Source organism: Peromyscus maniculatus, chromosome 12, assembly GCF_049852395.1.
Source record: "Peromyscus maniculatus bairdii isolate BWxNUB_F1_BW_parent chromosome 12, HU_Pman_BW_mat_3.1, whole genome shotgun sequence".
NCBI classification, from domain to species: Eukaryota; Metazoa; Chordata; class Mammalia; order Rodentia; family Cricetidae; genus Peromyscus; species Peromyscus maniculatus.
In genome coordinates, this window is record NC_134863.1 from 8386512 (window position 1) to 8412050 (window position 25539).

At 46.4% G+C, this 25539-nt stretch overlaps 1 protein-coding gene across 8 annotated transcripts in view; it reads right to left on the reverse strand.

The window, feature by feature from the left end:
• The window catches only part of Vps8 (VPS8 subunit of CORVET complex), a 252801-nt gene that overhangs the window by 81962 nt on the left and 145300 nt on the right, over positions 1 to 25539 (reverse strand). For all 8 annotated transcript variants that reach the window (XM_076548542.1, XM_076548544.1, XM_076548543.1 and 5 more), the window contains 3 exons: positions 22487 to 22576; positions 18636 to 18682; positions 3178 to 3325 (listed from right to left, as the gene is read on the reverse strand). In XM_076548542.1, the coding sequence (XP_076404657.1) occupies positions 3178 to 3325; positions 18636 to 18682; positions 22487 to 22576 (285 nt within the window). The remainder of the gene's footprint in view (positions 1 to 3177; positions 3326 to 18635; positions 18683 to 22486; positions 22577 to 25539) is intronic.

Consider the following 25539-nt stretch of genomic DNA (forward strand, 5'->3'; position numbering starts at 1 on the left):
CTGAAGAAACTTGGTATTGAGATTCCTAAGTGATGCAGGGCTGGGAAGAGGCAGGGAACTGCTGGAGTGTCATCAAGACAGGGAGGGGACATGACCTTCTCCAAACAATAAGCCTTCCTGTAAAGCTGCATTGACTAATATGTGGTACATATGTAAGGAAAAACAACCAAAGGAACAGAAGAGAGCCACACACAGATCTGTGCATGTGTAGAGCTTAATATAACACAACATGGTATTAAAAATCAGTAAGGGGGTGTGCTGGCTAGTTTTATGTCAACTTGACAAAAGCTAGAGTCATCTGAAAGGAGAGAACCTCCTTTGAGACAATGCCTCCATAAGACTGGGCTGCAGGCAAGCCTGTAAGCCATTTTCCTAATTAGTGATTGATGGGGGAGACCCCAGCCCACTGTGGGTAGTGGCATCCCTGAGCTGGTGGTCCTGAGTTCTAAAAGAGAGAAGGCTGAGCAAGCCATGGGAAGCAAGCCAGTAAGCAGCATCCCTCCACAGCCTCTGCATCAGCTCCTGCCTCTGGGATCCTGCCCTGTTTGAGTTCCTGTCCTGACCTGATGAACAATGATGAGGAAGCATAAGCCAAGTAAACTCTTCTCTCTCCAGGTTGCTTTGGTCATGGTGTCTCATCACAGCAATAGTAACCCTGACTCAGACAGAGGGCCAGCCAAATGGTTCAGTGGCTAACGGTGCTGTCTGGAAACTCATGACCTGAGTTCAATTCCGAGATGCCATGGTGGAAGGACTCCTGAGAGTTGTCCTTCGGCTTCTACATGTGCACTGTGGCACATTAGTATGTGTGTGTGTGTGTGTGTGTGTGTGTGTGTGTGTGTGTGTGTGTATCTGTCTATCTGTCTATCTATCTATCTATCTATCTATCTATCTATCTATACAATGACATACATATACAATGATAATAAAGATAATTTTTTAAATCAGTGAGGAAATATAAAATGTCATAAATATGGGCCATGTAGCATCATGTAAGGAAAAAAACATTTTTTCTTGATCTATAGATGGATTAAAGCTAAAACATAAGATGTTAAATTACAGAAGTCAGAAGGGAACCCTTTTGTGTCATTAAAGCAGGAATGCACAAGCTTAACCCTGAGAGGAGTGATAAATCAAAACAGAAGCAAAGCCATGTTAAAGATGCACCAGACAGAAGGAAGAAGCACTTCGAATCCAGTCAGCGAAGAACAAGGGATGGAGAAACCAGACCCAACATCTAGAGTGAGTGAGAAGGGCAAAAGCCAGCAGGAAAACAGAACCAAGGTGAGTACCCACCAGTGACACCATCATACTGTCATGATGAAACATACTAAATATATTGAGTGGAAATGTTTCTCAATTGGTTAAGAAATCAGGACTCATCAAGGCTGTGGGAAATGACACGCATCAAAAATACTGATGAGAACAGAACTCTCAGGAATACTGGAAATACCAGCACTGAGCTCCCGCGCAAGCATGGCCAACCTGAGGAGCACAGGCCATGTGCGTCCCGGGACACCTATGAATGCAGCCCACGCACACGTTTAGAAGTCACCCGATATCAGAGGATAGGTCACACCTGAGGACAGTCCACTTCTTCTGGAAAGCCATATAGGCATATGAACGTATGCACAAGAATGCACACTTGTAGCTCTGATAATAACAGCAAAACACAAACAACAACAACAACAACACAAAATAAAACACAAAACCCGGAAGCCTCTAAACACTTTTCAACAAAGAAAAAAAGCAAACTGGCAAATTTCCTTTGGTGGAAAATTCTATCATCATTAAGATGGACGAGACAGGCTTGAAAACATAAGATCAGCCAATTAAAAACTAGAAAGAAGCCAGGCAGTGGTGGTGTACACCTTTAATCCCAGCACTCGGGAGGCAGAGGCAGGCGGATCTCTCTGAGTTCAAGGCCAGCCTGGGCTACAGAGCGAGATCCAGGACAGGCTCCAAAGCTACACAGAGAAAGCCTGTCTGGAAAAAACAAAACAACAAAACAAAACAAAATAAAAAATCAGAAAATGGTTAGCAATAGGACATGTTCCTTTTGACACCATTAATACAAATTTTACAGCATGTAAAACTATCGTCCATTTTATAAGCATAAACCATGAGTTGAAAGGCAAACACCACACCAAGCATTTGGTTGATGCTGACCTCAGAGGAGAGGGAAGAAATGTTGCAGAATACTATTTTAAGTGATGTTACTTTTGTTTATGTTGCATTTGTTTAACTCTGTGAAGTTGTGATACTTTGCCTGTCTAAAACACCTGATGGTCTAATAAAGAGCTAAAGGGCCAATAGCAAGGCAGGAGAAAGGTTAGGCGGGGCTGGCAGGCAGAGAGAATAAATAAGAGAAATCTGGGAGGAGAAAGGGAAAAGGAAAACCCAGAGACAAAGGTAGACGGGCTAATTTAAGAAAAGCTGGCAAGAAACAAGCCAAGCTAAGGCAGGGCATTTATAATTAAGAATAAGCCTCTGTGTGTGATTTATTTGGGAGCTGGGTGGCAGGCCCCACAAAAGAGAAAAACAACAGAGAAAGGTGCTTTATCTGTAAAATCAGTAAGAAGTTGGAACTGAAATTTACTTGGTGGGTACATATGGAGTTGATACTGTGCACATCTCTCAGCTCATGAAATATTTCATAATTCAATATTTTAAAGTATGGAGGCAACAGAAAGTGGATACAGAAAGCACAGGTTACTATTTGTTAGCAGCCAAAGGAAAGAAGACATAAGGTTATATCTAAATTTTGAAGGGAAGTATACTAGCCTCATAACGCACACCTGCACACACAAACACACTCACGGTCTATGTCTGTCTCTTTCACTCACTCACTCAGAAGCAGAAGAAAACAAGACAAGGAGCGCGCTGAAGCAACTGGACTGTTATTCAGCTGCTGCACTTCAGCTGTACCAGGACTACTTAACCGTCCCTGTCTGCAGACAGGAGCTTGCTCAGGTCCCCTTTCAGGCTTACTTTGCTAGCTAGAATCTACATAAACCTGAATCACTGCAGGGAGGGCCGAGTGCTGTTTAAAAGCAGCTGACTACAGCAGTGACGACTCCACCTTGGGTGCCAGCACTTTCTGTGAGGAACCGCACACCTGGGTCCCTGCACGCGCTGGGAAAGTCGCACGTGTCTCGTGCCTGCGGCAGGCCTTACCTGAATGGTTTCCTCCAGGCGGTAGCACTCGAGGACTTGCAGTGTCTCTATGACTTGGTCCGGACTGAACTGACACAACAGCTCGATGAACCGCTCTGTGACACAAGGCGGTATCTGCAGCAGTTCCTGATTGACATGAACGCCCTCCCTGAAAGCAAAGACAGGAGAGCACGCTACAGTCAAAGGTGAGGGGCACATCGTGCTAAAACCAGACCTTTTACGGGATGAAAATATGACTCCAAATGCCTATTGTGTTTGGAGTACTCAGCTGAACTGTGCCATACATAACATCAGAGGCTCAGGATAGGCCTTGGTTCATACGGAACAACCAGCAAAAGTTACACTTTGTCCTAAAAGAAGTAAGACCCAGTTTGGCTTAAACAATGAGAACTATGAGTTGCTATACTTAACAAACCACCTCAGTCTGAGCTACGGACTCTACTGTACTTCCCCTTCCAGCCCAACGACTCCACTGTGCTGGCCAGTTTTTTATAACTCAACACGGGCTGCGGTCCTATGGAAGTCAGCTGAGAAAAGGCCCCATCAGACTGGCCTGTGGACAGGCCTGTATGTGGGTGGGTGGGCTCATCCCATGCGGGCAGTGTCGTCCTGGCTGGTGGTACAGGATCACTATAAGAAAGCAAGCTGACAGTCCGCCAGAACAGCCTGACTCCTACTCACTCTACATCTCATCCTTAGACAGGTGAGCGCAGCTTCCTCCCCTCGTCAGAGACGCTACTTTTTACAGCCAATGGAGACCGTCACAGAGAACCACAGCTGGTCACAATGCAGAGACCGAGGACGGCAGGGGGTCCAGCCCCATCTACACACATCGACCCCACAGCTCCGGCATCAGTGGCTTGAACACGGTGGGAAAGGGGCAGGAAGAGGATAAAAGCCAAACTACCAGGGAGTGCCTTGTGAAACAGCTCTCCTAGAAACGGCTGCATGAGGAAGAATGGAACAGTGGTGCGGGGGACACGTAAACGTGGAAGGGGACACGTAAGCGTGGAAGGGGACACGTAAGCGTGGAAGGGGACACGTAAACGAGGAAGGGGGACGTGTAAACGTGGAAGGGGGACGCGTAAACGAGGAAGGGGACACGTAAACGTGGAAGGGGGACACGTAAACGTGGAAGGGGGACACGTAAACGTGGAAGGGGGACACGTAAATGCGGAAGGGGGACACGTAAACGCGGAAGGGGGACTGAACGGAAGGTTCCACCCCACGGCAAAGAACGACAGGCATCTACTGACTGCCAGGAGGAGGAGAATTAGCCTCTCCAGAGACAAGCCCCTCATGGATTGTCCAATGCAGACCGGTCAGCCCTGAAACCACACACACACACAAACAACAAAAATGGACTCAGCAGGTCCCTTTGCATACAAACATATTTATACGTTTATGTATGTAACAAATGTAATCAGAGAGAAAGAGGCTATCAACTTGAGAGTGAGGGACCAGCAAGGCAGCGGTTCAAGGCAGAAAAGGGATAGAGAAGTGATGAAATTCTCTTTCAATTAAAAACATTAAGAAATTAAATTTTATAATTTTAAAAAGCAAGCTGAGGAAGCCATGATGCCAAGCTGGCAAGCAGCACGCCTCGTGGCCTCGTGGCCTCTGCTTCAGTTCCTGCCTCTAGGTTCCTGCCTTGAGCTCCTGGCCTGACTTGCCTGAATGATGGAGGGCAAGCTTTAGGCTGATTTGTACAGGATGATTTAAGTGCCAATTTGATGATCTTCTTCTACTCTTGCTTGCTATACGCTTAACAAACTTACTTGTCGGGAGTCATTCTCCACGATAGGACTGGTGTGGAGAGGCCTGGTCTACTCCCTCTCTGCGCTCTAAAACTGTGTGTGAGCAAGCCAGCCTAGATTGTTCCATGGCTTTGTGGAAAGGTTTCACCACCTCCCTCAGCTTTAACAAGTTGGGGTCACTAGACTAACTAAATCTGTCTGCTTGAAAACTCTTTGTACCGCTTCACCAATCCTTAGATGAGGTGGCAAACCAATGAGTACTTTTTATACTTGGATTGAGAACTCAACTATTTCACTCAATGTAAACTTTTACACACAACTGTAAACTTGTTTTTTCCATAGCTTTCTCTCAGATCAACTTGCTTCACAAGGCCTCAAGCTTTAGCTTTACTTTAGTTTATGTTGCATTTGTTGAACTCTGTGAAGCTATTACTGTGCCTGTGTAAAGCACCTGATGAGCTAATAAAGAACTGGACAGCCAATAGCAAGGCAGGAGAAAGGATAGGCGTGGTTGGTGGACAAAGAAAATAAATAGAAGGAGAAATCTGGAAGGCAGAAGAAGCAGCCAAAGGAGGAGGAGGACTCCAGGGGCCAGCTACCCAGCCAGCCAGCTAAACAGCCAGACAAGGAGTAAGAAGGACAGAAAAGGTATACAGGAATAGAGAAAGATCAAAGCCCCATGGCCAAAGAGAGATGGGATAATTTAAAGTTTAAGAAAAGCTGGCTAGAAACAAGCCAAGCTAAGGCCAGGCATCTATAAGTAAGAATAAGCCTCCATGTGTGATTTATTTGGGAGCTGAGTGGTGGTCCCCCAAAAGAGCAAAAACAACCAACAACATTTTGGCTAGAGTAAGAGAAAAACAACAATACACATTCCATGTTAGAAATCCCAGTTAGTCCTGGGCCATCAAAGCAGGTGAACATGTCAGTCTGCCTGAAAAAAAGCCCTTGCCCCCAGATACTATTGGTAGCAGAGACCTATAAAATCTATATGGAACTGTAAAATAATAAATACTATTCTGCATAAAACTCCACAAGCAACTGGCTTAGGTCGTGTGATAGTCAAACTTGACAAGCTCAAGAGCCACTTTGGAGACAAGTCTCTGGGGGCCTGTGTGGAAGTCTCAGTCTGGAGTTAACTGAGGTGTGACGGCTCATCCGAATCGTGGGCAGCGCCTCTCTGTGTGCTGAAGACCTATACTGAGTAAGACGGAGAAAGCAAGCGGATCACATCCATCTGTCCATGTTTCCAGACTGCAGGTGCAGTGTGATCCCACGGGATACCTCAGCTCCAGCGCTCCACTGTCCCTGCCGAGGCTGCACCATCCAACTGAACAGATGGAACCCTAGCAAGGAGGGATCAGTGGTATTGAGTCCTCCCTTGCTATCTATAACGACGCCTCACCTTGTGACTAGCTGTCTGGAGTCCCCCAGACAGGAACAGCTGCAATCCCATAAGTTTTATTTGTTTGTTTGTTTGTTTGTTTTAATGTGGCAGAGGCCAAAGCAAAGAGGCATATCATTCTGTCTGGCAGCCAACACTGCTATATTTTACTGATGTAGCAGCAGACCTGAGATTTGGTCACTTCCTGTTTCCTTAAGTTTGACTAATCAAGTGTCAGATTTCCTAATTCCTTCTGATTGTTATGTGTGTGGTGCCTGTCTGTATGTGAGTGGGTACACGTGGTGTGTGTGTGTGTGTGTGTGTGTGTGTGTGTGTGTGTGTATGCATATGCACACAAAGGCCTGAAGTTGACATCAGATGTCTTCCTCATTTTCTCTCCACTTTATTTATCAAGGCAAGATCTTGCAATGAATCTTGAACTCAGCAATTCCAACTAGTCTTGGTAACTAGCTTGCCCTAGGGATTACCTGTCTCTGCCTCCTGAGTACTGCGGTCATGGGTGGCCCTTAATGCCTGCCCGTCTTTTACAAGACTCTGAGATTCAAACTCTGGTCCTCGCACTTTTGTGACAAGTGCCCTGGCCACTGAGCAATTTTCCAACCCTCTAAGTCTTAATACAACTTTGGATATTGCTGTGATATTCATGAAAAAGAATGCTTTATTCCTCCTGCCCTCCTGCATGGACAGAAGACAGTCTTTACAGGTCACCAGGAAAGACAGAAAGAACTGGCTCAGACCACATCGAGTACAGACACTATTTGGGCCAGTCCAATGCTGTACAGACTAAATTAAAAACCCATGGGAAAGGAGGGGGGCAAACACACAGAACACCCACAGGTAACTAGAACAACCATTCCAAAGTACCATCAGTTACGATGCACACTCTGCAATCATCCGTATCCCTATATTCTTCTGAATGCACAGTTCTTATCCATCACCAGAGTCTGTCAGCTGTCTTTCTTACTAGCAAGCGCTGTCTGGCCCAGTCTGAAGCCTAGAAAGACGCAACTCCGCAATCTCTGCTGGAGTACTTCCAGGCTCAGGTGAGATACCTGATGTCTGTTCCGCTCCCACGAGACAGACCAGAGGCAGTTTTGTGACGCCACCATACAGGCACTTCCCAGACTGATGCTGGGGCAGCACCTATGCCGTCCCCGTGAGCACACGAAGCTGCACGTGTGGCTGCACAGACTCCCAGCTTCTGACCTGCTCTCTAAGAAGACTGAAAGTCACACTGTGCTCACACACGAAAATAACGAAACGTAACGGCCAATGATTCTTAGTTCCACCCAAGACTTAAGGTAATGCAGGCTGGAGAGACAGGCGAGAACAGACAATCACTACAGCAGAAGCTGGAAGCAGACTCTGGGCTTTGGAGTTCCCCTGTAGGAGACCCATTGGTCTCACTATGGAGGTCACTGGAAACTCCCCACCTGTCCACCAGGAGGAGGAGAGAAGCAGATACCTCAAAATACACATGGCAGTTCACTCTTCTCAACAGGCCTGCCATGATGGACAGGACTACATCACACTCACTTGCTTGATGGCCTGTGAGTCCTAATAACCCAGACTGTGGCATTTGGAAATACAGACTCTACAGACATAATGAGTTGAATAAGGTTACAGTGGAGGCCAGTGAACCTCTGACTGGATCAATTTCCCATGAGAAGAGAAAACCCAGGCACAGACACACACAGGGGAACACTGTGAAAATGAAGATTCTAAGTCCAGGAACGCCAGACTGCCACGATCCACCAGAGATGGGGGGAGGGAGAGAAGGCCTGGTGCCCTCAGGAGGGAGCAACCCTGCCAGCCCAGCCTCCAGAGCTGTGAGACAGGGATCTTCTGCAGCTGGAGTTCCCAATTCGCTAACCCTGCTGGGAAAGGAGCGCACCTGCTCCATCCGCAGGGGCCCACAGCCTGGGGCCTCACAGGCTAACTGAGCTGGAGAAGCATGAAGGCCAACGCCAGCCTTCCGGCCTCAGGTATGGGGCTGGGAGGGAAAGGCTGACACTCTGAACACAGGGACAGGAGCTCAAAGGCTAAAAGCCAACCGAAGAACACTGGTGGAGATGAGTATCTCAGACTTTCCTCGAGAAGTAGCGTCTATGGAAACCCAAAGGGAAGGAAGAGGAAGAAATTCCAGCCCTAGACATCACAGCTACAGCAACCAAAAAAGAGTCTCTTAGCCAGATGAAGGTTAAATCTGAAGCTCTATTTACTCTGGTTTATTTTACAGAGATGGCTAGCATCCATCCCCAAAGACCTTACAAGGAGACAAAACTGCGGTTTGAAACCATACAGCAAGCAACAGCAGACTAAGACAGCAAGCGCTGGGATGTGACAGAACCAACCAGAACTTCGAGAGGAAAAGCAGGCAAGGAAGAAGAGGATCAGGAAGCAGATGGACACAGACTCGAAGACACAATGAAAACCGAGAAGGAAAAATACAGAAGTGAAGAAAGCTTTGATGTGCTTATCAGCAGCCCAGACACAGCAGTGGGCTGAGTCTGGGAGCGTCTCTTGATGTCCACAGACATGTCCCAAACTGGAAAGCAAACAGAGAAAAAGTAGAACAGAATATCCAAGAACTACAGTAAGGCCCCAAAGAATAACTCTACATAATGGAACTTCGAGAAGGAAGAAGAATGTAGGAAAAGAAATAAACAGTAACTGAATTTTGAACCATAGATCTGAGAAGAATAAAGAATACCAAGAAAATAAACACTTAAAAAACAAAACAAACAAAAAACCCACACAGAGGAGCTCCACCTAGTGGAGGTGGGCCAGAGGGAAACATTAACTATGCAGGTGGAGAGGGCAGAGACATTCATTAGACCTCTTCAGACACTCTGGAGGCAGAGCAGCAACAGAATTGAAAGTGCTGAAGGGAAAAGCAAAACCAGCAACTGAAAATTCTGTAATTCAGCAAAATTAGCTCTAAAAGGTTGAAAGGGGAATATTCTCTCAGACAAGGAAAGACTGTGGGAATGTTGCTGACATCTGCCTCACAAGGAACGCTGAAAGCGGCTCTTCAGAACGTGGGGGAAGACATAAGTCAGAGCCTGCATCTATACCGACAGAGCCCTGAGACGGGACACATGCTATCAGACAGCACCCGGCCCAGGAGAGCACAGCACAGCATGACAGGGGTGCGCAGGAGGGGTGCGCAGGGGGGAGCGGCAGACCTCTGATGCCCACAGGCTCTCACGGAGCTGTCTGTGATCACTCCGATCACGGTAAACAGATCTGGAGAAATAAAGGGCAGCCGATGGACAGGGCTTTTCTGTTTTAAATAGTATTTTACATTTATTTACGTGTGTGTGTGTGTGTGTGTGTGTGTGTGTGTGTGCGTGCGTGTATGTGTGTGTTTGGGGGTAAAGCGCACATATGGTGGCCGGAGGACAACGGTGGGAATCCCTCCCACCACGTGAGTTCTCAGGCTGTCAGTCTTGGGAGCCTTGACTCACGAAGCCATCTCATACCCCCAGTTTTCATTGTTGTTTTGTTTTTGTTTGTCTGCTTTTTAATGAACTCACATAAACTATCCAATTAAAATCAAGGAAGGCAGAAAATAAGTGTTAGACAGGCAGAAGAGAATCAAGGGCGACGAACAGCAACCTCTACTCACAGATGAGTAGAATTTTAATGAGCCCTTTTTATTGCAAAGTGGAAAAACGTGAGTATTTGCAAAGAGGGCTAAAAGTAGCAAAATTTATGGAACTTCAGTTGTGGCACTAACATGCCAGCTATCACTGTGTCAGAAGTGTGCAGCTCAAAGGGCAAAACCTCCAAGGGCGCCAAGCAAGCTTCTGCCTTTAATAACTCACCAGGGCAGAGGGCGAGTGGCTAACCACGCCCATGTCCTCCTCTATAGGACAGCTTGTGGCTGACCACGCCCACGCCCTCCTCTATAGGACAGGGAGCATGTGGCTGACCACGCCCATGTCCTCCTCTATAGGACAGCTTGTGGCTGACCACGCCCATGTCCTCCTCTATAGGACAGCTTGTGGCTGACCACACCCATGTTCTCTATAGGACAGACAGCGTGTGGCTGACCACGCCCATGTTCTCTATAGGACAGACAGCATGTGGCTGACCACGCCCATGTCCTCCTCTATAGGACAGCTTGTGGCTGACCACGCCCACGCCCTCCTCTATAGGACAGCTTGTGGCTGACCACGCCCATGTCCTCCCCTATAGGACAGCTTGTGGCTGACCACGCCCTCCTCTATAGGACAGCTGGTGGCTGACCACGCCCATGTCCTCCTCTATAGGACAGCTTGTGGCTGACCACGCCCATGTTCTCCTCTATAGGACAGCTTGTGGCTGACCACACCCATGTTCTCTATAGGACAGACAGCTTGTGGCTGGCCACGCCCATGTTCTCCTCTATCAATGTGCACTGCTAATGCACATTTTTCTCGGCCTCTATTTTTCATTCATGTTGTCATGCTTACTGATTTGGATTCAATTAGACTGGCCATCTTCCCTATTTCCTTCTTAGAACAGCTTTTTCTATTACGACGCTAAGATGGTCACCTTTCTATCAACCATTCCTTAAATAGCCTCTAAAATAGAATCAAATCAAAGCACCTGTGTTGCTCTATAGCCTTGCCCTACACGAGGGTGAGCTGTGCTCAAGACAGCAGTGCTCAAGATAGAGGAGGGCACAGACACACGAAGGGGGGGATGGAAATGGTGGTGCGCCCTGTGAGCTGCCCAGGACTGCTCAGAGGGAGACAGCAGAACAGAAGGAAGGAAGCCCGTGAGGCTGGACAGATGGGCCAGGTCCGCTCAACATCGCTGGATTTTGCTGCTGGTGATGGGAACAAAAAGAACTTTAAGAAAGGAGGGTGACGAGTGCATGCTTTGTCACTGAGGTGGAAACAGACGGGACGAGAGAGATGAGGATGTGTATATAGCATCTCATACTTAAGGGACATGGGAGAGGGGAGTTCGTAGATTTCAACTGCTTATTTTGATATGGTCTCTTACCAGGCTGGTCTCACATTTGTGGGCTCAAGTGAGCCTCCTGCCCTGGCCCCCAAAGTAGCCAGCACTACACATAGGTACTGCCATGGCTGGCTTTGTAGATTCTAAGGACTGTCTGATTCTGTGTGGTATAACTAAGAAGATGGAACGGCAGTGGGTCAGAAAGTGAAACTAGGTTATCTCGGAGGATCCTACCGAAGCCCAGGATAACTGCCTGCACATCGGCCTGGACCTTCCGGTAGAAAGGGGGTTCTTCAATGGCAGGCCTCTGTTGTCCTCTCCAGCTGATCTCCCATGCCAATCACCAAGCTCAGCAGGCTTCAGCTAAAATTACTAAATGATTTAATGAGTCGATAAAGCCATTTGCTAAGAAATAAAGTGAAGGGAAAGGTCTGAGCTAGAAACAGAGTAACTGCAGCAATATTCCTATAAGTACTGAGTGAAGAAATAAATGTGTGTAGGTTACACACATGGGGGGTGGGAGAATGAGGAGAGAGAGGCGAGGAGATGATACTGCAATTTAAAATGTTGAAGCTGGACTTCGGGCAATATACAAGCCAAAGGGAGACAAGGCTGGCCACGCTGACAAATGTATTTCCCACTGGGGACTCACTCATGAGGGCTGTACTTTTATACGGAAAAGTTCAAGAGCATCTATCGTGTCCCAATCTTTAATTCTGAGGTGCCCTCATTTCAACATTGAGACTTGGTATCTTAAGATGTCCCTTCAAAGATGTCCACAGAAATACTGACAGATCCAGTGACAACCCAGAACCATTTCCATAATCTATATTTTGCTTCTTGGCAAAGTTACTAATGTTCAGTTTTTGCTTTATCTTGATTGAAGACTTAAAAATACAACATGCCATTTGATGTGCGAGTTTTCCCACAAGAAAAGCCCTATTATATACTTCAGAGCCCTCTAAGATATTGTTAACAAAAGCCAAATCAACATTCAGAGGAAAATCACACTGAGGAAGAGCTTTGAATATAAATTCACTTGCACATTCTCTAGACTCTACATAGCTCATGTCCTCACAAAGGCCACCAGTGTCCTTTTGTGGCATCCATCAAGTGTGCCCTCTGTACACATGCCAGTCTGCCAGGATCCTGCAGGGACTGGTGGTCAGCAGGCCCTGGGCAGCAGCTGGCAGAGGAGAGAAATGGAAGAGAATACAGATCCCTTCTCTCCCAAGTGGATGCCTCTATGCAGAAAAGTACCTGTTTGTGGAGGGTTAATCCCTCCAACTATTGAAATCTTTCCAGGAACAGACACCATGTGACACTAGTATCTCTGTGGGTCATTTAAGTCGACACAAAGTTATTATATAATAAAGATAACTCAAAGGATTTAGGTAAAGAAAAAAAGACCTAAAAATTCAGCTAGATAATGTGTTCCTTTAAAAATACTGTTTACAGCTGCATGTGGTGGTGCACACCTTTAATCCCAGCATTCTGGAGGCAGAGGCAGGAGGATCTGTGAGTTTGAGGCCAGCCAGGTCTACAGAGTGAGTTCCAGGACAGCCAGGGCTACACAGAAAAACTCTGCCTTGAAAAAATAAAAGTACTGTTTACAGAATACACCAATTAAAAACAGCCCAAAGTACTGTTACGTCAAATATGCATAAGACACACACATATATATATATATATGGATCCAATTAACTTGGGCCAAAGGTCATTCTATTGTGATACATACAAGCAAGCAAGCTACCCTCATCTCTCAAAATGTTTTATTTCCCTGCTCTCCAGAATGCTTGTATAGATAGGTGTTTGCATGGAGGAATGGGAGGGCTGGAAGTTTTTAAATTGTTTTCTTAAGAACAGAAAAGGAAGAAACAAAGGCAAAAACATTGTAGACTCAGCTTCCGGAGAGCTGCAAGGAGGGCTGATCTGCCTACCTGTGAAGTGCTTTTGTTCCTGGCATTCCATATTTCCCTGGTTTTGAACTTCAGACTTCCTAGTGCCACCCGAGTCTAGTAGATCTGTAGGTTAGTCAGCAGGCACCGTGGCGGGCCTCTGAGAACACCCTCCAAAGGCAGGTCCTCTGAAGCGCTGACACCCACCATGGCTAGTGCACCCTTTCCTCAGGTCTACTGAGGAGGAAACAATCCCTTCAGGCCCATCCTCATTAGCTGAACTCCCCAGAGGAAGAGACGGTGCAGTCGTCAACAGACTGGACAGATGCTTGTCACACACTGCTGTCCCATTTGGCTCTATAATAAACCAACGTCCACTCTAAAGACCAGAATATGTCTAATAATGTATCATTATACAATCTCGAACCCCAATGAATCCCCCAATAACTTAGCACCTCCCTAAAAACCATCTGCACTTCTCATTCTCGCCTTCCTTACTTTGAAGGGTGTATGTATGTTTCTATATGGCGCTGAGCCTACTGTCACTGGCCTCCATGCTGGATGTCCCTCTTTTTTTCCATGTCCTTCCTCTGAATTGAATTTCCAGTTTATCCCAGGGAACCTACAAACACAGAGGGGAACTGCCTCCAAACCTACACGAGGCATTAAAAAGGATAACATGCAATGGGAGACTAGTCACCAGAGATGAATGAGACCAGTCCAGACTGTTGGCTTCTCACCGTTGAGGGCAAAAGGCACTTGGAAAAATATCTGGAAAACCCTGTCAGTCTGCTGAAGACAGCTAGCACACACTGGCTCACGGCGAGAAATCAAGCTGGTACTGATCTGGAAGCTCCCCTGCTGGCTAGTTTTCACAGTCCCAGAAGGTGCTATGCAGACCACTGGGAAGAGAAGGCATAAATGAACTGAATTCTTAGAGCTACAATAATGACTGACCATCATGGTAAAATGATGCCTATTGGTACAGTAGTGGTTACAGGGTAAGCATCTGCTTTTAGAGTGGATTTAATGCCTTTAATCCTCCAAAGGGAGCTCATGACTGGCCAGCTGCCTGTAGCTGACCTCATGGGCCCTACAGGAGAAACTACTATTCTGCTAATGGACATGGCATCAAACTGCCTTCTAAATACTTAAGCTTGTGCCCACAGACGAGGGCAGCTCTTGGCCCTCAGCAGAGGAGCTTTTTTGGTTTGGATGGTGGTGAATACAGAGGCTCACAAGTGATCAATGAGCAGAGAATGACTACCCAGTGCACCACACCCAACAGCTCAGGGAAACTCAGAGAGGAGCAGAGAGATCTCAAAGCCAGAGAGGTCAGGGAAAGACCGAGGCAAAGACTGTCTTCCGGACACGACAGGACTGCTGTACTCAGGATCCCAGGGCAGCCCTGACTGGCTAAGTGAGATCTGCACACGATCCAGCCAATCAACATTTCAGCATGGATGGGGACAGGCTTATGAGGCCCCACCCCCAGCTGAGGAGCTGATGGCTGATGGGGGAAGGAGAATTAGTTCTCTCCAAAGGTGTGGAACCTGGTGTGTTGTCCAGGCTCCAGTGGATGGCTGGCCTGACACCCACGCATGTGGAGGCAGTATTAACTGGGACTCAGCATTTATAAAAGAAACATGAAAAAGAAAAGCAGGAGGGAACATGAGGTAGGAAGGGGTACATGGTAGAGAAGGTCTGGAAGGATTTGGACGGAGTAGATATAACAAAAACACATAGTATGCATATATGAAATCATCAAAGAATATTTTTTAAAAGAATGTATTGCTCATAAGTAAGTTTGTAACAACAGAGATCTCAAATAACTTAATGATGTACCTTAAGGTCCTATGAAATGTTGGTTTTTCGAGACAGGGTTTCTCTGTATAGCTTTGTCCCTTCCTGGAACTCCCTTTGTAGCCCAGGCTGGCCTCGAACTCACAGAGATCAGCCTGCCTCTGCCTCCCGAGGGCTGGGATTAAAGGCATGAGCTACCACCACCCAGCTGTTGTTGTATTTTAAGACATGTTGGAGCCCACCAAAGTTTCATAGTGGCTGCATAAGAGGATGATTGGGCCATGGGCTTGGGTATCAGGTATTTGGAAGGGTCTACTCTTGGCTATATCTAGCAAGGGGGAGGTCTTTTTGCCTCACCCCTTGGCATTGTTATAAAAAGCCCTTTTGAATAAAGTTCTGGGCTGGTGGGTTGTGACCCAGGCCCTCCCGAGGCTATCCTGTGTTTTCTGTCTTTCATCTCGTCATCCAGGTACCTCTTTCTATCTGATATTTCCCACTTCTCCCTGCTCAAGAGAACCCTGGTTGTAAAAAGGGGGGCTGGTCTGCCACAAAGACAAACAAAAAACAACAAACTTTTAGTCAAGCTAACCAAAAGAGAGAAGATTAATAATATTCCTTCCACCTTTCAGGACTGATAGAACTAATGTTATAAAAATTACTATATTGTCAAAAGCACGGCAGATTCAATGTAATTTCATCAAAACTCCACCGACCTCCGGAACCAGAAGAAACCCTAAAATTCATATGGAAACACAAAAGATTGTGGATACCCAGAGCCATCCTAAGCAGAACGAGCACTGTACCCAACTTCTAACTATGCTGCGGAGCTATAGTGACACACACAGCATGGCGCTGGCGGGAAAACAGACATGTGGACCAACAGAACACATGGGGGCCCAGTAACAAACCTGCACAGGCATGCACACTGGAGAAAAGCCTTCCCATTTACCAAAGGGTGCTGGCAAAAATGGATCTCCTCCTGCAGGAAAACGAAACTGATCCGTATCTCTCACCCTGACAAAACCAATTCAAGTGGATCAAAGAACTTCATTTCAAACCCGAAACAATGGCACCGAAGGAAGAAGATATAGAGGAAACATCTTGACACAGTATAGCCAAGAATTTTTCACATGAAATCAAAAAGCAAGAGAAGCCATCAGTGGAGTGAAAAAAGAGCCTAGAGATGGGAGAAAACCGTCCCCAGCTATACATCAGGCAGGATTAATATTTGGAATGTATACTTTTAAAACTGCAAAAATTAAAAAAAAGCAAACTGCCAATCAGTAAGTGGGCCAATGAACTGAACAGTTCTCAAAAGAACTATAAACAGGTAACAAACATTCTAAAAAGTCTTCAACATTCTTAGTCACTGGGGAAATGCAGATTAAAACTCTTTGAGATCCCACCTCAGACAAGTCACAGGCTACACTCAAGACCACTAACTCTGGAGGGAAAGAACGACGATGGTGCTCTCACCACGTCCGTATCGGGCTGTATTAGCACTGCAGCAAACACGGCATGGTGCGGCTGTAAACAGAAAAAGGCACAGGGTGGGGGAGGGTCTACATACAAACCCACACAGCACAGACCCCGTCTTCGACAGACACATCAAAAGTACACACTGCGGCAAAGACTCCTACCAGCAAATGATGCTGGAGATCTGGATGTCGAAGGATGAAACTAGATCCCTCTCATTCACCCTGCATAAAAACCAACGCCAAAGGACCTGAGTGTCAAAGCTGACAAAGGGCAGCAGTGTGAAGAGGAGGAAAAACACCCGCCAGGTCAGTGTAAGCTAGCCCTTTCTGAATGGGACTCCAGTCCCTAGCAAACAGCACCACAACAGACAAACAGACTTCCTGAAATTAAAAAGCCTTTTGCACAGCAAAACAAACAGACAGCCTATAGAAAGGCAGAGCTCTGCTAGCTATACATCTGACAGATGAGCCATATGTAGAATGTACAAAGAATTCAAAATGAAGAACAATAAATATATGGAAACAGAAATGTAAATAAAAATTAAATTGAGATTCTGCCTTGTCCTAGTTAGAAGGGCAATCATCGGGACGGCAAGAAAGAGCCAATGCTGTTAAGGATGAGGATGTAAGAGAAGCCTTTCACACTGCCAAGGGGAGTACAAACTAGTCCTGCCATATAAGCACTAAAAATACTCTTAATGTGTGCTGGACAGTTTTATGTCACCCTGACTTGAACTAAAGCCATCTGAGAGGAAGGAGCCTCAACTGAGAAAATGCCTCCATAAGATCAGGCTGTAGGCAAGCCTATAGGGCATTTTCTTAATTAGCTGATGGGGGAGGGCCCAGCTCAATGTGATTGGTATCATCCGTGGGCAGGTGGTTCTGGGTTCTATAGGAAAGCAGGCTGAACAAACCAAGAGGAGCAAGCCAGTAAGCAGCACCCCTCCATGGCCTCTGCATCAGCTCCTGCCTCTAGGGTCCTGCCCTGCCCGAGTTCCTGCTCTGATTTCCTTCAGTGATGAACAGCAATATAGAATTGTAAGCCTAATAAACCCTTTCCTCCCCAACTTGCTTTTTGGTATCACAGCAGTAGAACCTTATTTCAGACACCATGTGACCCAGCTCCAAGTCAACACATCGGAGACACTTCACATTTATTGCAGCGTATTTACAACAGCTCTGTGACGGAACTAATCCAGGTGTCAAGCCACAGAGGAATGGACAAGGAAGCGTGGTTTATATATACACTACCATTTTTTCAGCACAAAGAATAAGTCATATCACGTCATTTGCAGGAAAATGGATGCAACTGGAGAGCATCATATTAAGCAAATGAAGTCTCAAAGACAAACATTGCACGTTTTTCTCTTATTCCTGGGTGCTGGATTAAGACAGCTGCATAAATCACGTATGTAGGGGTGAGAAGAGTGTAGGAGCAAAACTGTCCCAGGACCAGAGGATAACGAGAGGGGAGGAAGAGGGGTACGGGGCATGCGCACAGTACCTTTTGTACTCCAGTACTTGATGTAACCAGCACACAGCAACCAAAGACAGCGGTTCAGAGGATGTTACCTGTCAGTACGCTCAACTCCCAGCACATTCCACGCAGTCACATTCTAACTTCAGGATCTCACGTGTGGACCTGATTTACTCACGTATCCATTGCTAATTCCATCTAATTCCAAACTCCTGAGGTTTGTCTCATTGTGGTTTGGTTATTTTTAGAGCAGTAAGTGAAAATGACATTTGAACTGCCCTTCCTACACTCCCAGGACGTTAATATAAACTAAACATATCAAGTGAGGGTGGATAAGTTGACAGATGGGCTGGGAACTAGATGTTTACCCCATATACACCACAGAATAAGGAATAGGTGAAAACCTAGGACAGAAAGGATCTTTCCCGAATGGACAGTCTACATGTAGGGCTTCACTATCTATCTCCACCAGTGAAAACTCACCATATATGCTCACGTTCAAATGGAAAGGAAAGTACTAGCTCACATCTGCTTTCAGATTTCTGTGTTATAATCACCCCTTCTTGTACTAAAAATAAAGACCTCATTTACTGTTTGAACGCCAAGGGCCGGTGTCTTAACTCCAGTTTCCTTCTTTCCATCCTTCCACGTGTGTATTATGAAAGTCAAAGGTTATTAACATACCTTGGGTCAAGAAGACTCCTCAAAAATTTGAAAAGCAAAACCTGGTTCTGAATAGAAAAATAAAAAGTACAATTAAATACTGAATTTCCAAAGCTGTGAGATGCTTTAGACAGCCCCTTCAGTGTGTAGACACTGCTGCTATGAAGCCTGGTTCCCACCTCGGTGCTGCAGGCTCTCAGCGGCTCCAGTCACCGTCACCTGAGTGTGGAAGCGCGCACACACACACACACACACACACACACACACACACACACACACCACTACCTCAAGTGAAGACCCTTCCCAAGCAAGCTCGCCACAATTAACGGTGGGGGGACTTGAGGGAATATTTAAGGTCCAAATTAACAATGACTTCCAAAACCCACTCATCATCTCTGCAACGAATCAACCACAACTTCAAAGTGTTAGTACACCAGAAAATCTGGGTTCTGTTTCCAGTATTCATTAGCTATATGACTATGTGACTCGGCCTTCAGTTTCCTTACGTGAAAACAAAACAAAACTTCTCTGTGGATACTGTCATGACCTCCAAACCCCAGCCGTACGTCCCCTGCCTTTGTCGTAGAGCAGTGACAATTAAATGAGATTAAACTTCTTATACCACATATTTATAGTTTCAAAGTTCTGAAGCCTACACAAAAATAAGTTTTTTAATTTCTTTTCTATGTATTCAAATTTCTTCTGTAACAAGCAGGGAACATCCAAAGTAAAAATAACATAATTTTAAATATGACTTTTAAATATATTTATGGCTAGAGATTCAGCTCAGAGATAGAATCCATGCCTAGCATGCACAAGACCTAAGGTTTGATCTCACACCGGAAAGGCATGCTCTCTCACACACTCACACACACACACACACACACACACACACACACACACGCGCGCGCGCACACACACATGCACACACGTATTTATTCATGTAGATATACAAGGATAGAAATATATGCCAGTTTTTAAAAAGACTGGCTCACATATAGTCATTAGTCTCCATCAGTCTTCATATCCTGTCTTCTCTATATTGCTTTATTTTATTTTACATGACTTCCTCCTGGTTATAACTTAATATTCTGGCTAATTTTTCATTCCAAGAGTTCTAGGGACTATTCTTCAGAAGCAAACTGCATTAAAAGTAAAGGAACTACATAAGATCTGTGTGGGGTTTATACGATCATTAGGACTTGGCAGTAAAATACAATTTCTTTAAAAGAACTGCGTAGGACTCAGCAAACAAGCCCCATCACACAGCCGCCTTTTTCTTTTCCCCAGCTTTTATTTATTTGACTGATGAATCATATTCACTCAATAGCCCTCTGTCTCTTCCCATGGGTGGGGGTCGGGGTGGGATCCTGTCAATGTTAATTTTACATTTTTCAAAGACAGTCCCAGAAGCACCAGAACAAGCAAGACTTAGCAGACGTGCTTTTTAAAGAGGAGAGAAGCTCTGGGTTTGAGCAGTGTGAACAGAAGCATTTGCTGCCCCCACAGCCTGGCCATGTGCCCTTCCCTGGGCTCCAGCATCATTCCAGCCCAGTTATTACCGCCACAGCCTGGCCATGTGCCCTTCCCTGGGCTCCAGCATCATTCCAGCCCAGTTATTACCACCGCAGCCTGGCCATGTGCCCTTCCCTGGGCTCCAGCATCACTCTAGCCCAGTTATTACCGCCACAGCCTGGCCATGTGCCCTTCCCTGGGCTCCAGCATCACTCCAGCCCAGTTATTACCACTGCAGCCTGGCCATGTGCCCTTTCCTGGGCTCCAGCATCACTCCAGCCCAGTTATTACCGCCACAGCCTGGCCATGTGCCCTTCCCTGGGCTCCAGCATCACTCCAGCCCAGTTATTACCGCCACAGCCTGGCCATGTGCCCTTCCCTGGGCTCCAGCATCACTCCAGCCCAGTTATTACCGCCACAGCCTGGCTGTGGGTCCTTTCATGGGCTCCAGCATCATTCCAGCCCAGTTATTACCATCATAGCCTGGCCATGTGCCCTTCCCTGGGCTCCAGCATCACTCCAGCCCAGTTATTACCGCCACAGCCTGGCCATGTGCCCTTCCCTGGGCTCCAGCATCATTCCAGCCCAGTTATTACCACCGCAGCCTGGCTGTGTGCCCTTCCCTGGGCTCCAGCATCATTCCAGCCCAGTTATTACCACCATAGCCTGGCCATGTGCCCTTCCCTGGGCTCCAGCATCACTCCAGCCCAGTTATTACCACCGCAGCCTGGCCGTGGGTCCTTTCATGGGCTCCAGCATCACTTTAGCCCAACCATTCTGTAACTGCCGTTTGGTCCGTCTTCGTCCTTGTGAGCAGAAACCACACACAAGTTTCCCTCATTCCCACAGCTTTTGGATGTCCTCCTCTGCACTTGAAGTTTCTGGCCACAGCATCAGCACTGACTGAATTAATGGACGGATCTCTGAGCTAGGTAGTAGACCTATTATGGATAACCTCGGAACAACTGGAAACCTTCCCACATATCGAGCTCCTTTCTAAGTGCACAAATGCATCTGGAACCCGTCTCCTCCACTGCCACTGGCTCTGTCCTGGTCACACCTCTCTGCCTAGCCTCTGCCTTTCAGGTGCTTATTGCTCCGTGTGTGCTCTTTGCCAGTTAATTTTCTATAAAGTGGATCTAATGAGACCAGCCTTTGCTTAGACCACTGGAAGTCCTCCAACACGAGAGAAATATAAATGTCTTAACGTCACAATCCGCTCAGGCCCCATCTATATTTTCTGGGCGCTATGGTCATAGCTCACTCCTTCTAAAACACTGCTTCTCACTGCACTGAAGCTGCTCCCCCCGCCCCCCCATGCCTTCTACCTCATGTTTCCTACAGACTGGCCTAGCCTCTGAACACAAGAGCTGCGCCGTGCCCTTCCGTCTTTCCACACCAGAGCTCTTCTTATCAAGAAAGCCTTTCCCGGTTCGGTTTGCAGATCAGACTCCTGTCCTCGTTCTGGCAGCTCGGGGAGCTGTTTCCTCACCCCTCCCCATCCTTTCTCTCGTTCCATGGTCCCTTGGGTGGATGTGTAGCACAGCTCCACAGCTTTACACCACAGCCACATGAGTGCATCTGCGCTCCTGGAAGCCGACCACTGAGTGCTCCGGAGTGGGGCTGAATGAATGAATCCCACCTCGTCTCCCATCACTCCCAGATTGCTCAAGCTTTCATTTTGCCTTTCTGCAGTTATTCCGGACCACTGCTGCTGCACGGGAGGACTGTGGGGGGTACTGCATGTCGTGTTCCCCCCCCCCCCCCCCCGCGCTGCTGCCCTACCTACTGCCTAGCTCTCTCCTGATCATCACGGTAATCAGCCAACTCAACACCGGCGCTGCGGCGGTAAACACTGAACAACAGCAGGGTCTCACGCAACGCAGAGCTCCTCAGCATTCTCCATGAATGCAGCCACATCTAGAGACACTATTCCTTGAGAAACTCTGAAACGTCACCACTGGTTCATCTTGAAGGTGGCAAAGTGCATAAGTTACATGAACCATCAATAGAATAGGGCTGTGGGTCCTATAGACAAAGAAAATGGGAGGATCTTCTATGGGTTATGATATCTAGACTAGTGTAGTTTAGAGCTTCAAAGATGTTTCTTTAATATCAGTATTTGTTATCCAAAAATGAACTCCTTTATTTCAATACTCAAAGATTAATACACAGCTACTCCCACCCCCACAATGCATACACAGCACACAACACACACACCACACACACCACACACACACCACACACGGCACATCGTAAAATTACTATTATCTGGCAACTATGGATTTAGGCAATAACTACGATCAGAAGCCCTCAGACAAAGACGCCCTTTTCCATCATTTGCTCACAGTCCTTACCTGAAGCTGTCCAATGACTATTTCAATCTGTCCAGAAAAGTGAGTAGCAACCAGCTCAGCAGCTTTGCAGGGCTTCAGGGACACAAGTTCCTGCAGGCAACAGAAAAGACAAGGGCTTTTTCTAATGGTGCACTTCGTGAGCCACCGGGAGACCCAAGGCTCAATACTGTCATGAGCTTCCTTCCACAGTGGACTTCAAGAGACCCTGCTTTGTGCCTTAATTTAGGGGTCACATTACCAACTAGCAAAGTTAGAATGATCCCATACTGTAAATCAGAATTAGGGTTCATTTTTAACCACTGTAGGATTTCTAGACAGCGGATGCTTTAGGAAATTCTGGATTCTGGCCATGGGAGCTAGGGGTGGGAGGAAGAGTCTCCCCAATCTCCCGATAGACTCTCACGCCTTCTTTAGCTAGAATCCTAGCTTCCCCTCTGGTGCAGGGTGAGTTTACAAACCAGGAGTGTCTGTGGAAACCAACCTGAGTCGTGGCGGGACTAACGTCTTAACCGTTGGTCATTACCCATTTCCTAGGATCCACATCTGTCAAATCTAAGAATTCCACACGTCATCTCCTTGAACTCCCTTGACCCTTTGGGCTACACTTTCGCTCTGAAACTCTCTTTTCTGGGATTCTCTCCTCACTCTGCCTGCACTGCTTAGTTTTTATTGTCAATTTGACGCAAACTGGAGTCCCCAGGAGAGAGGAAATCTCAACTGAAGAACTGCCAAGGTCAGACTGATCTGTGGGCTCGTCTGTGGGGCATTTTCTTGACTGATGGCTGATATGGGAGAGCCCGGCCCATGGTTGGAGGCACGGTCCCTAGACAGGTGGGTCTGGGCTGTCTAAGAAAGCTGGAGAGAAGCCCAGCAGTTCAGAGCACTGGCTGCTCTTCCAAAGGACCAGGTTTTAATTCCAAGCACCCACAGGACAGGCAGCTCACAGTAAGTCCAGCCCCAAAGGATGTGATACCCTCTTTTGGCCTCCCCAGACACTGAACGCACACAGAAAATAAGCAGAAATAAAAATCTCAAAAAAAGAAGGAAAAAAAGGAAGGAAGGCAGCGAGCAAGCTCAGCATGAACCTGAGCCAGAGAGCCAGTAAGCAGCACTCCTCCATGGTCTCTGACTAGTTCCTGCCTCCAGGTTCCTGCCTTGTACTCCAAACCTGTCTTCCCTCAGTCATGGACTATGATCTGGACATGTGAGATGAAATGCGCCCTTTCCTCTCCAAGTTGCTTTGGTTGTGGTGTTTATCACAGGAGCAGAAAGCAATCAGAACACTGCCTTTCAATTTGTGCCTTTCTCTGTGGGAACACTTTGGCCAAACATAGCCATAATACATAGAGATAAATGCAAAGACCAAGTGTAGAACAGCATGGAATACTAATTCCACAATAATGGATTCCACCAAGGGTGAATAAGACAAAATAACAAAGAATTCAAAAGAATGATTATAAGAATGTTCAATGAAATCAAAGAACACAAAGTCTTGAGTGAATTAAAAAGCAATACAAGGGCTGGAGAGATGGCTCGAAGGTTGAGAGCACTGACTGCTCTTCCAGAGGACCCGGGTTCAATTCCCAGCAACCACATGACAGCTCACAACTGTCTGTAGCTCCAAGGTCTGACACCCTCACACAGACACTCATGCAGGCAAAACACCAATGCAAATAAAATTTAAAAAAAATTTTTTTAAAGCAATACAAATTAAAGGCTAAATAAAACAAGGAGGATGGCATTGGATAGGAATGAGGAATTCACCCATGGTAAGGAATACTGAAAAAGATCTAATCAGGATTTTAGAAATGAAGAGCTCAACAAATCAAGACTCAGTAGAGCATCTCACAAACAGATCAAGCAGCAGACAATCTCAGGGCCTGAGAAAGGAGTGGTGGGGGGTGACTTCAAACATTCAGACAGGAATGAAAATAAAACAACAAAGTAGGAATAGAACATGTAAGATCTACAGGACACATTACAAGAACAAAGTTATACATCATACATACAAAAGAAAAAGAAAACTAAGGACACAGAAAATATACACCAGGCAGAGGAGATGGATCAATCAATAAAGTATCTGCCATGTAGGCAAACAGTTGGTATCAACTGGAACACAAGAACTGATTTTGGATGCCTAGCATCCACATCAAAGCCAGGTGCAGCAGATGCTTCTATAACCCCGGAACATGGGACAAGCACAGATCCTTGCAGCTCATTGGTCTTCCAGTCTAGCCCACTAACAAGCTTCGAGTTCAATGAGAGACCCTGCCTCAAAAACACAAGGTGGGAGACTGAGGAAAACACATGGACTTCTGGACCTCATAAATGTGTGTGTGTGTGTATGCATGCACGTGCACACACACACACACACACACACACACAGAGAGAGAGAGAGAGAGAGAGAGAGAGAGAGAGAGAGAGAGAGAGAATGAAAGAGAATGAGAATATAGGCAATAAAGTTATAGCAGGGAAAAAAGTTCTATCAGGGGCACTAGAGAGATGGCTCAGCAGTTAAGAGCACTTGTTGCTTTTGCAGAGGGCTGGATTCAGTTCCCAGCACCACATGGTGGTTCACAACCACATGTAACTCCAGTTTCCAGGGGATCTGATGCCTTCTTCTGACCTCTGTGAAAGCCAGGCATGCACATAGGGACATATACATGCATGCAAGCAAAATGTTCATATACATAAAATAAATCTTAAAAATTTTTTAATCGTAGTAGAATTTTCTGAAATCGAGGGACAAAGATAGCCATCCCCATGCAGAAAATATTCAGAATGCCAAACAGGCATGACCAGAAAAGGACTTCATCAAATCACATTATAGCATCCTGAACACCGAAAGAATACTGGAAACTGCAAGAGATGAGTAATAAGTCATATAGGCAAAGCCGTCAGAATGCACACTTCTCAACAGAAACACTAAAATTTAAGGGCAAGCAACTGTGTGTTCCACGTTCTGAAATAATAACTGCCAACCTCCTTCACTACTTCCAGAAAAGCCTAAACTGAACACTAATCTTGATTATCAATTTGACACACCTGGGAAG